The sequence below is a fragment of the Pan troglodytes genome, chromosome 16 (genome assembly GCF_028858775.2).
Source record: "Pan troglodytes isolate AG18354 chromosome 16, NHGRI_mPanTro3-v2.0_pri, whole genome shotgun sequence".
In the NCBI taxonomy this organism is placed as follows: domain Eukaryota; kingdom Metazoa; phylum Chordata; class Mammalia; order Primates; family Hominidae; genus Pan; species Pan troglodytes.
The window spans coordinates 52,683,415-52,696,106 of NC_072414.2; the positions used below are offsets into that span (position 1 = coordinate 52,683,415).

General features: G+C 40.3%; 1 protein-coding gene and 1 long non-coding RNA gene across 3 annotated transcripts in view; one reads left to right on the top strand and one right to left on the bottom strand.

The window, feature by feature from the left end:
• The window catches only part of RORA (RAR related orphan receptor A), a 735,316-nt gene that overhangs the window by 183,954 nt on the left and 538,670 nt on the right, over positions 1 to 12,692 (bottom strand). For both annotated transcript variants that reach the window (XM_063795103.1, XM_001173408.7), the window contains exon 2: positions 3,633 to 3,662. In XM_063795103.1, the coding sequence (XP_063651173.1) occupies positions 3,633 to 3,662 (30 nt within the window). The remainder of the gene's footprint in view (positions 1 to 3,632; positions 3,663 to 12,692) is intronic.
• LOC134808540 (uncharacterized) lies at positions 6,539 to 12,211 on the top strand. Its single transcript, XR_010151722.1, has 2 exons — positions 6,539 to 6,965; positions 11,689 to 12,211. It is a non-coding gene; the product is annotated as an uncharacterized LOC134808540 (long non-coding RNA).

Sequence of the window (12,692 nt, forward strand, 5' to 3'; positions counted from 1 at the left end):
TTAGGACTCCATGATGCTGAACTTTCCAGTAGCTGGAAAGAGCTAGGATGACGATTTGTTGCATCTTTTCACCTCCATATTTATCCTCTTGTAACGTTGTAGCAAATGCAGAACTATCCAAGAAGAATTAGACTAAGAATTCAGGAGTGAATGACTCGTTGTCCTTGGCAAATAATAAAAACCAACACAGCAGCTGATTCCGAAAATGATACTTATCTGCATGGTGGCTATTTCAGCAGGAAAGAGACCAGAACAAACTTGTGAAACACCAAAGCAAAGCAATCTTGAAGGGGTCCAACCAAATACATGTGCTATATAATCCCCAGGAAAATTAAATTGCAATTCCACACCACAGTGTAAAATTGATCTAATATTAAAAACTCTCTTTTATGTTTGCACACCAAAAACCAACAGCAACATTTCCTATCAACAATTGAAGAACATCACAAATATAAGAATTCCTTGAACAATTTGGGCACGAGAAACACTAGAAATTCCAAAGCTTGTCTTCTCCCACTGGCCAACTAAACAGAAAACAAACACTTAAGGTACCCTTCTCAGGAGCTTAGGAGAAACTGAGTTCTCCAAAGACTATGTCCATGGGCTCCTCTGAAGCTTAACAATCAAATTTCCTTTCATGGGAATTTCTGGCTCAAGTCACCCAAAACATTTATTTTTTTTTTAAAGAAACAATACCTGTGCTTTCCAGATAACAAGGTGGACTAAAATACTATCTGGTGTCACAACTATTCAGGCTCATTTTGCAGTATGTGCACCTCTGTCTTGTGTACCTGTGAGCTGACACTCTGGTCTGATAATATATTCTGCAGCTGTACATATTAATTTGTAAGTTGAACAATCTCTCCGTGAGGGCAGTTAGGAAACCAAGATTGAAATTGCTAATGTCGGGTGACTTCAGCTGTCGATGATTATGTAGTCAAGTCTTGACTAAGGTTTCCAGAACCCTGGCTAAAAATGGAAGTTTTGAGATGGTACAAAAATGAATTCATACACTTCACTGATAGTGAAACTTTTTGAAGAACAGATGTCAAGATGATTTAAGAGGAGCTGGAATTTAACATCTTAAAAAAAAAAAACGTATAGGCAAGTTAGGACAGTTCAGTTTTCAAGAAAAATTCAACAAATGCTAAAGAAGAAGTAATTTGGGTGACTGTTATTAGAGAAAAAACTGGCTGATTGTCTTTCTCCTCACAAGCTGTGGGCCCTGTGGAGATGCTAAGATCAGAAATACGATGGGCTGTCTGCTGAGCTGGGTGACAAAAACAATCTCCATGTTCAAGTGGCATGGAGGACTTCCACTAACATGTAACTTGGACAATTCAATTTCTCCTTGGCATATGTAAAGTTTTGTGTCAACTGTGTTTTCAGGTGCTATTCTTTCCAATTTTGTCATTTGGCCATTTTTATTCTGGGCCCTCTCCCCCAAATCATGAAAGTAAACATCAACCAAAACAATATCATTTCTGATCCAAATCTTTCTGTCCATTATATAAAAGGAGCTTTAAGTCTTTCTACATTGACTTCAAGCTTAATGCCTAAGAATTTTCTTGCTGATTTTCATAGTTAGAAAGGCACTCAAAGTCCACCCTGTGTGGCTATATCTTGATTTTGCATTAAAGCCAGTATAGCTGATGAAATTCTTTAAGCCTTTGTGGAAAGACCCACCTGGTTCAAGTGTCTGTTATTAGAACACCAATTTTTCCTCTCTAGCCACCACTCTCATGCTGTCATCTAAGTCCCTCCATGAATTTAAACTCAACCACAGGTTATTGTTTCTGCAATAGCCCAAGAAAATTATTCTCAGGGATGACAGTTCCTCAAATGTCTCTTTATATGGACTGTCTGTATACTAGGTAACATCTAGATTTCTGTCTATGTTATCTTATTAGTTGAGATGTACTCTTCATGTCCAGTGGAGCTGAAGTAGTGGTTTTGTCCACTTATCTAAGAGCCAAGTCATAATGCAAACAGTCAGTAGCTTTCTGTACATTGCCAGGTGGCCAGGAGTCCATACCCCAAACCACCATAAACAGTAGGCACAATCATCAGCCCCTGTTGGGGAGAGGCCCAGGACTGAGCTAGCAGAAAGACTGAATTACTTACCACCTCTAGAGTGGGTCCCTCCGGGCCAGGGACGAGCTCATGGGCAAGGCTGTGCAAGGAAGCGCTCTGTACCATGCCTGCCCTGCGGATATACAGAGGACTTCAGTCTCCTGCACTGTCAATCTCTCAGTCATCATGAGCTCAATTATGCACCGACAACAGCAAGAACAAGAACAACAACAACGACAAAACAACCCCCAAAAAGCTAAGGGTCACAGACTACCCTGATGGAGGGACAGCCAACTGGAACTGTGCATTGAGAGATGGAGGTGCCATCCGGATCATGTGTCTAGTACGGGCCTGACCTTTTCATTGTTCCTCAAGCAAACATTCCATTGAAGGCCATGAGAGAGCCACGTGGAGAGACTGCAGGACAGGGCCCTCAGAGTCAGGCAACTTCTCATCCAATTTGACGTTTTTTGGTTTTTTCTTTTTTTTTTTTTTTTCATTTTTGTTTTCTACAAATACAGATAGACAGACAGACAAACCCAAGAGCAGATTTCAAGAATCAACTGAGGCACAAGATAAACTACTTTGATGTAATACAGATGTTTTCCCCCAAACATTTCACATGAAATAAAAAAATTTAAAGTGTAATTAGGAAAAATTGGGGGATACATCCTTGTTGTCCCTGTATTGTGCCATAAATATCTCCACTGCTTGCCTTAGAAGAATGCCCAAACATATCTCATAGGTAGCACGTATCCGTGGTCTAAAATAGTCATCAAATTCTAATGACACCATTAATTCAAAGCCTAAATAATATGCTGGTCAATTACAGTGAAAGTTGACTGCCTGCATCAATGATGTCTTGTTTCATCCTGAGGTTCAAGGCACAGTCAAACATCATTGCTCAGATTGCAAATCACAACACCTTACATTGACGTGAGTTTGTAACTTATGGTGTAGTTCAAATGAAGGCAATTGATGAAAGCAGTTGAACCTGAGAAGTGGGATGAATACAGAGCATAAATCCAGCACACGTTTCCACATCAAACTACCGATGCCATTTATCAGGGCCCTCGCAGGCCATGCCCGTGGTCGAGCGACAGCGCCTCTATTCCCAGTCAGCATCTCTGCTCCACAGACATGAGTACGAAACGGCCTAATTTGTGAACTAGTGGTGAGGAAAAGGAGACCAAAGTTTAAAAGAAATCAAGGTGATGTTTCCTAGAAACATACCAGCTCTTCTAAGAAGGATCTAGGATAAGGGTGATCAGTAAGTAATTGATCCTCCTGGCTAGATTTCATGATTTTTCTAAAGCTTCATGGCTGGAAACACTGGAATTCATCAGAATATGTCTCTAGCCTCTCTCTTCAACACACACTCAGTACAAACAGGTGGAGATGTGCCACTTCCGACCACTACAGATTGAAAAAAAATGACCTCTGTTGACCATGGATCACAGCTGAAACATTAGTATATACTTGAAGGGTCACAGCAGCCAGACATATGCGAATTCCAACTCTTCAGAAAACTTTGGACAGAAAAAAAATGCATTACTTACATGTATGTGTCTTCTTCGTTACTGAGATACCTGGAAGAGAAGAAACAATAACATAGGTTAGAAAGTGCCCTGTGTGTGCTGCTTTGAATGTCCGTCATTCCCAGTGTGCTCAGGAAGGCGTTTAGTTCAGATGGGGAAGTGGAAGCAAGACCAGTTTTAACATTGCACAGGAGTGTCACTAGACCTACCCCAAAGGCATGCAACCGTGACTGATGAGGCAGCGACCATCACCTCCTGGTTTAAGAGGTTCTGTGGTAAAAGTGGGGAGCACGGACAATAACTAAAGAGGGTTAAACAGGACGCGAGGAGACTCTTATTTTTTATTTTAAGTAGGGGAGACAATCATGTTTATAGGCAGAGTGGGAAAGATTTAAGGCACAAGAGAGCAATGCCAGCCTACTCAGACGAGGGTAAGATGAGCAACACGGCAATTAATTTGCTATGGCCATTGGTTCTGTGTTTACTCTTTAATGAAAACGACCCTTCCTCCTCCCATGAAGCACAACTTTTAATGGTGAGGGGGAAATACATCCACCAAATGTACCTATGTGTCTGTACTCATTAAGGTCAGAAAGGGAATCACTGCTACTTCTCTAAAAATGGTCCCCAAATGTTTCATACAGTTGAAACACAACTGAATGAAATGCATGAACACAAACTACGAAAACACGAGCGATTCATGAGTCAGCACCCTTGATATTTCAGGATGATTTATAGGTAACAGGTGACAAATAGAACTAAGCAACATTTGGCACAGAAGTCCTGATAAAGATAGCATAAATGTATGCTTTGATGCAAACAACACTATCTCCATTTCAGAATTACTACATTTTGAATCCTTTATGCTGCATTGTTCTTGGGAGACGTTCTTGAGACTAAGTAGGCTCAAAGTCATAAAACTGTTGAAAACATTTAGCCTGTGACTAAGAACTGTGGTAAACCTTGAAATTTTTTTTTCTTTCAAGTTATTAAGGGAACTATTTAACCCTCCTTTGGAAAGTAAAAGTTGTTGAAAAATTTGGCAGCCACATCAGACCTGTTACTTAGCTAGGGAACATGTCGTACGGGGAAGAAATCTGTTGTGAAAATCCACGGCAGATATTTTTTAAAAAGTTCGTTCCGAAGTTGTGAGCCAAGACCAAAATCACACACTTGCTCCCCGCAACACTTTCCAAAGGACTTATTTAGGGAAGCTGAAATTACATAGCCCAACTCAAATTCTTCTCCCCGACCCCCGCAACTTTTATTGAGGAAAACTATTGTTTTGTTTGTTTGTTTGTTTGTTTTAAATCATGTTTGAGTTGGCTTCACAAAGTGAAGTTAGAACCTTCTAAAAAAATCCTTGAAGACTGTCTCACGTGAAAACTACAAAAGTGTTCCAGAATTTTTTGAAATAACCTTTATCGTGGGAAGGGAACTTCCCCCAGCAGCAGCAGGGAGTAAAGTTTAAAATCTGAATACAATTTGCAACTCCAGCTCATGACACCAGCACCAATAAATTGATACATTAGTGCACTTTCAGCATTATGAGAGATATATGTGTATTTTCCTTAGGAAATAGTGCTTTCTGTAAAATCACTTTGAAGAGAAAGTGCTTAGGCTGTCTCTCCTGATTATTCAAAACCTCCACACAATTGGATTTAATACAGCCCAAAACGACCTATCTATATTCGCTGAGTGTGGAACTATTTTCTCTTGACATCCAAAGGCCTGATGAAAATACCACTGCTTAGACTTTTCTACTTAAATTTATTATACAGTGTGATGCAGTGTTCTCATCAAATATTTTCATGACGATTACATTGATAATAGATTTTTGAAAATCTTCCCAAGAAAGCTGCTTGATCTCGGAGGTCGCAGTAGCTGGCATGGAGCTAAAACTTTTCATTATCTGTCTCCAGGAAGAAGCATGACTTTGGCAACAACACAATCTCTCGGTCCCTCAGTTTTGTTTAACTGTCAATTAATAATCAATATAAATAACTGGGAGCTACGTTTATATTGGAGTTGCCAGATTTAGTAGATAAAATACAGGCTACCCAGTGAAATTTGAATTTCTGATACTAATTTGTAGTTTATCTTACATTCAAATTTAACTGTGCATTCTGTATTTTATATGGCAGCCTTAACCTATACAAGAAGAATGTAAATTATATTTATTATAGCCAATGAAGATATAACAATCAATTAATAAACACATTTTTATGAAGAAAAGCTTAGAAGACACACTCCTGACACAAGAGCAATATTTGTTAAAATTGCATTACAACTGCTTAATTATGGAGATATGACTGTGCATGATATTTAATTTTTTTTAACCTAGCCATTCTGAAGACAGAAGTCTATTTCCCTAGAGAAAGTGAACAAACAAAAACAATACAAACACACAAAAGGCAAATTTAATGAAAAAAATCAGAAAATGTATTGGAATTCTCTTTGATCCTCTGAAACCTAATTTCTCCATAGAAGCTCTAGTACTTCATAGTAAATGATTCCATAGAAGTACCAAAAAAAGCAGAAAACATCCTTTTCATTTCACAGATGGGGAAACTGAGGCTCAGGAAAGTTTAATTGGCATAATAAGACATTTCTCTGTGGAAAGTTATATTAAACTGGAAGTACACTCATGGCAAATCTTTAAAAACGCTAGTGTAGATGTACCCTCAAAAGAGTAAATACTCAAAAAAGTTTTACTCCTTGGAGCATACCACTCAGCAGTCAGCTCTGTAAATAATTTAAACCTATGGGAGTGCCCTCAGCCATATTTAAACCAGGAAGACTCATCCTGAGTTTGGGTGAAAGATGTACTCAGATGCTGATGCAAACACACAGAAACCACAGTCCCTACTACTAGAAGAGCATATTGAATTGAATCTAGAATGTTCCGGAATATTCTAGAACATAGTATTCTGCCAGGAATCCAGCTGACCGAATTACCCACACTTGCCCACCTTAGGCCTTCATTCGCAGCAGGCATGTGTGCCTGGGTTTGTTACCAGCAGCCATTTTCTCACCCTTAAATGACGGATGGGTCTCCCCTTTTCTTTTTCTCATTTTCCTAGAGGTTACAAGATTCCTGTTTTTCTCACCAGGAAGAGAGGTCAGCCTCAGTGAGCTCATAGCAGTCATACATTGCCAGTGTTTTTCCTCAAGTGGAAGGAGAAAGGCCTTCAGAAAAAAAATCGTATGCAAACCTAGTGCTACCACCAGCAGCAGCTCTGAATCGAGATTTTTGGGACAATTCGGCTTACTGAAGATAAACTACAATAAGTCTCAAGGAGGCAAATAATTCTGATTCCAATGAGGAATCCAAGAATAAAGGCAGCTCTTAAGGTAACTAGATCTGGAGTCAAGCTGACCTGAGCTTGCGTGTATAGCCCATTTTCCTGCTTCTAGGTTGAGAGACCTTGAACAAGTTACTTAACTTTTCTAGTCCTGAATTTCTTGGCTTTTAAAATTGTATACAATCATGATGACACTTAAAAGACTGTTGTGAAAATTAAAGGAAATAAGGATGTATGAAGAGCTTTACAAATTGGGAAGTGTGACACAAATGACTTTGGTAAGGGGTGAGCAACTCACATAGTATTAGTTTAACCAAACTGAATTACCATGTGATACTGAAAGCTATGCCATTGCTACTCATGATGTCCCTCAGTTTCATACTGACCCATGGCCTAGGACTCTGGTTTTCAGACCAAGTACTCTGACTAGAAAATATCCTCATATTTGATGTAAGAGAGCATGAGACGGAGAACCAAGTTCCTTAAAGTAAGTGTACTCTATTCTAGATCCCAAGCTCCATTGGCTTTACTCTCTAAAGTCTAGAGAAAGAGCCTGGTATGGTGGTGGGTACCCGTAGTCCCAGCTACTCGGGTGACTGAGGCAGGAGGATAGCTTGAGCCCAAGAGTTCAAGTCCAGCCTGGGCAACACAGTGACACCCAGTCTTAAATTTAAAAAAATAAACAAAAGGAAGCTGCCTACTCACTAGCAAGTGGCTGCATTATCCAAGTGGGCTGCTGATCAACACAGGCAAGGACTTTGGTCCCCACTACCGAAGGGCATCGAACCAAGTCCAGCTGTTGTGCAGGTTTTGATTCACTTCCAAATGACTGGGAAGAACACCAAGATCCTTCCCCAGAGATTCACAAACAGACCACGAGCAGGGTAATGCTCTCTACAGAGATAGGGACTTGATAGAGTTGTGGTGAATGACGGGGTGGAACCAAGTTTCTAAACCTAAAATACACATACACCCTGAGCCCAAAGTGAACACAGTGGATGACTTGGGCAAATAATTTAGCTTCTCTGGGTCTTAGTTTTCTTATATGCAGAATGAGGTAGTCAGTGACTTTTTTTTTTCTTCCAGACAGGTTCTCAGTGTGTTGCCTGAACTGGAGTGCAGTGGCACCATCATAGCTCGCTGCAGCCTTGACCTCCCAGGCTCAAGCCATCCTCTCACCTCAGCCTCCCTAGTAGCTGGAACTACAGGCATGTGGCACCATGCCCAGAGAATTTTTACTTTTTTTGTAGAGATGGGGGTCTTGCCATGTTGTTCAGGCTGATCTTGAATGCCTGGCCTCAAGCAATCCTCCTGCATCAGCCTCTCAAAGTGCTGGATTAAAGGCGTAAGCCACCTTGCCCAGCCAACATGATTTCTTAATTTCCCTTCCAGTTCATCAACCAATGGCTCCTTGCCCTGCTTCTAAGCTATCAAGCCAAACCACATCTTTCCAAGCAACAGGCTGTCAGATCTATTTCTCACTGTAAGAAATCCAATGTGGCTCATAATCAAAGGTAACCCCCTGAAACTTTTTTCTTCTTGCCTTTAACAACCAAAGAAGAAAAAAGACAGTGCCCACAAAAGGTTATATAAGTAAAAGATGCACTTTTCTTGGGAGATCTTTAAAAATTATCTGGGCTAGAGAAAAATGGCACCTTTTGATAAAGCTGTAAGACTCCTATTTTACCCAGATACACACACACACACACACACACACACACACACGGCAGGTGTATTTCCAGATTTCCAGGTAATGCTTGAGCACAATTTCTAACTTAACAATATGACAGAAGTTTTAAATTGCCAATTAAACCCCTAAAACTAAGAGGGCTAAAAGGCCCCAAAATATTCGGTCCAAAGCAAAGTTGAGCTTCTAATACAGCAAAAATGCTTGACTCTCTTTAACTGGCCATGCTTCAAAGTAAAGCAAAGGAAATGTCATGAAAATATCACACATTTAGCCCTGCCATGGTTATCAGTAGGGAAGTTTCATTGTGGTCATCCCAGAACAGAGCACTTCAGGAATGTAAGCTGGTATTTCCCATCAGTGCCAAATCTTGGACCAGTTAACTTTCTTGACGGACTTCTAATTGTCTCTTGGTTTGTAGGAAATTGTCTGGGTATCCAGTTAATTTTACTTTTTTTTCTTTTTTTTTAGTAAGAGGTGGCATTTTTCCTCTTCCCAAATTTTGCAATTACCAAACCAGCATTTCCAGAGGCCTTGTATCCTGGACAAGGCCCTAGACTTGATGCCACTCTGCCACTTTGCCAGTATTCAGCCTGTGTGTCTTCTTTTGTCCTCTTTTGCAACGAGAAAACAACTTTTGAGATAGAGATATTATAAACATGAAAAAATTCTGTGTTAGCATTAAAAAACGAACAGGCTGGTCACGGTGGCTCACGCCTGTAATCCCAGAACTTTGGGAGGCCGAGATGGGTGGATCATGACGTCAGGCATTTGAGACCAGCCTGGCCAACATAGTGAAACCCACAGTCTCTATTAAAAATACAAAAAATTAGCCAAGTGTGGTGGTGGGTGCCTGTAATCCCAGCTACTCGGGAGACTGAGGCAGGAGAATCACTTGAACCTGGAAGGTGGAGGTTGCAGTGAGTTGAGATCACGCCACTGCACTCCAGCCTGGGCGACAGTGCGAGACTCCATCTCAAACAAACAAACAAACCACTCAAAACCATGCCATGTAGGTTTCCTTTTATTTTAAAAATATGTCAATATTTTTACATTGCAGGTGAATGTGGCAGGGAGGAAGAGATGTGTTGAGTGATAATGAACAAAGTCTTGAATTGGCCCAACTCATGTCTCTACACCAGGCTTGCACGTTGACTCCTCCTTTAATTCCTAGAAAAGGAGGGCTCCAAATCTGAAGGCTTTCACAAGATTTATTCTCCCTCCCTGCAAGATGTCTGAGTTAAAGAAGACACCTATTATTTAAGCTATGAGAGCTTGGGCAAATAGCTTAACTTCTCTGAGCCTTTCTTTTCTTATTCCATAAAATGGGAATAAAATTCTTAGGACTAGGTTTATAGTAAATGTAAGATAATTCACATGGGGCACAGGATATAGTACCTCTTTCCTACTAAAGTATGTTTCTTATTGCATACCCCTTGTCAGTCCACTTTATATTAGACAAACAGAGAGACAACCCTTGACTGGACATAGGCAAAACCCATTAATCCTGTTATTAAACGGGATAATCTGGGAAGGCAGCATTGGAGAGCTAAGGAAATAATTTTCCAAATAAAACCCAAACACTTAACCCACTCCCTGCCACATTCTCAACAAGCATGCTGCAAAGGCTGTGGTCTCCTGGATCCGCTGTGCTCTCCTTACTTCTTTTTGACTTCCTCATTGTGAGGCGCTAGCAGTTAAAACAGCAAATTTACACGCAGTGCATGAACACTAGCTAAGAAACGAGGCCTAGAATTTAGGCTTCTTTTTTGAATAGCTAATAATTGTTTTCTAAAGAAAAAATATCACTTTGTGCTGGCCTAATGTCCCCCTCCTCCTCAATCCTGAGTTGTCCCAGAAGACTGCTCCATTCTACACATAGTCAAAAAGAAAATCTATGCACGAGGCGGATCCGGAACACAGCCCGAGTAGGGCCTCGCCAAACAAAATGATGTTACAAAACAATGTCCTTGTCTAGGACAAAAGAACTATTAATGATAATCAGTACATATTACTGAAAGTGCTCCAAGTAATCTTTGGACTTTGTTTCAAAAATTCTTAATGGACACTAATGCTTAGAGTTCACTCAAAAGAGAAATAAATTATGTGCCAGGGTTGCAGGGACCAAGGACAACACGTGGAAGGCATCAAAGCATTAGCAATGTTACGACAATCAAACATTTTGTAATTGCATAAAAAGCCTTTAAAAATCATTTAGATATACTAATTATGAACATTAATAATACTGTAATGGGAGGTTTCTTTTATGTTCGATTTGAGCCTAGGTTGAGCTGTTTCGGCAATAATATTTCAGCTCCTTTACCAACCAAGGTGCTTTTGACGCCATGAAGAATATTCCATTTTAGTTTGAAAAATGGTTATGGGAATGGATAAGAGGAATTTTTCCTGTTTTTTGAATTCGAAAAAAAAATCTGTGATTGCTCTCCATCTCTAGGTCATATTTCCTGACATTAGTGCCCAGAAATATCTTTTAATTTTGGACAGGCAGACCAGAAGTATGCCCTCTTTCAAGTCCTGCCTTTATCTTTAACAAAACAGTTCCAAGGACAAAGCCTCATTCCGGGTTCCCCAGCAAAGGCAACATAAAGAGACCATCAGTCTATCTGAGAAAGAAATCTTCAGACAAAACTTATTTGGGAAACATCCCTCTTCTCAGAGATTACTATTCAATGCACTACGAAAAGTCCATATGTAAGGAGGGTAATTTCTCTTGTTATTTACTCGTCCCAAAGTATGATTAGTACTTATGTATATTAAGAATCATAAGAAGCCTTATTTTTTCAAATTGATTTCCTTTTATTGAGTGTCTGTATGGAAGATGATGCTATCCATTAGATATTACCTGGTTGATTTAAATTTGATCTTGGAGCTCTGAGGGCAGAGGTGTGAACTGATATCAACACTTTCAGCTTAGCCTTCTAGAATTGAGCAGTTTTATCTTCTAAGTGAATAATTCAGCTCAGGTAAACAGCAGCAGCTTTCACCATGCTTTTCCAGAAATGCTTTACTTTATGTGCCTCTGCAATCTGTTAAATCTGTTTATCTTTGTCACTCATATGGGCAGGTACGGACGTGAACTGTCTGTGGGTGACTTGCCTGGATGCCGGCTATAGCTGCAGCCCCCAAAGTCGAAGCTACCAGAACAGATTGGATGAGGATGGCCCAAAGATTATGGAGTTGCTGGCCCCAAAGCAAGTCAGACACTATGGGAAGTTTGCATGAATCATGCCCTTGGATAGACAACCTAAATCATACCTCATCGAGCATGGATCCTGGTCAGCATACCAAGTCAAGGCAAGTAAAGACTGAAGAAATATCACCTGGTCTGCAGCTCCCCCCAAAACGAAGTCTGCTACTGATGGCAGAAGCATAGATAGACCAAGGGTATCACTATGTAATGATGGAAGAAGGAAAAACCCCATGCATTCACTCATGTCTTGAATCACCTAGAGAAGAGAGGGAATCTGCCAAAGTGGACACAATAGAAATTCAGTTCTAAATTTGGAGGAAATGAGACCCACTCTCAGATAAGATGAAAAGTAAAAGCCCTAGGATCCAATGGGGTATTAAACAAATATTTAAAAGTAGAGAGGTGGTGACCAGTTATTTCCTGATATATAGAATACCATGGGTCCATAACGAATTTTTTAGAGTATCAAATATTATTAACACTTTGAAGAAGACACATGAAAAACTGATTAAATTATAAATTAGGAAATCATAGATCATTACTATTTGTAGCCTCTCTACTCCCCTCTGATTACAGAACTTTAGGCAGTTTGTCTGGATTGGTGATTGCTGGATAAAAGCTCAAGAAAAGAAAGTAGCCATCAAGATACTTCTCTTGGGAGGCCGAGGCGGGCAGATCACTTGAGGTCAGGAGTTTGAGACCAGCCTGGCCAACATGGTGAAACCCCATCTCTGCCAAAAAATACCAAAAACATTAGCCAGGCATGGTGGCGCATGCCTGAAGTCCCAGCTGCTCAGGAGGCTGAGGCACAAGAATCACTTGAACCCAGGAAGTAGAGGTTGCAGTGAGCAGAGATTGTGCCACTGAACTCCAGCCTG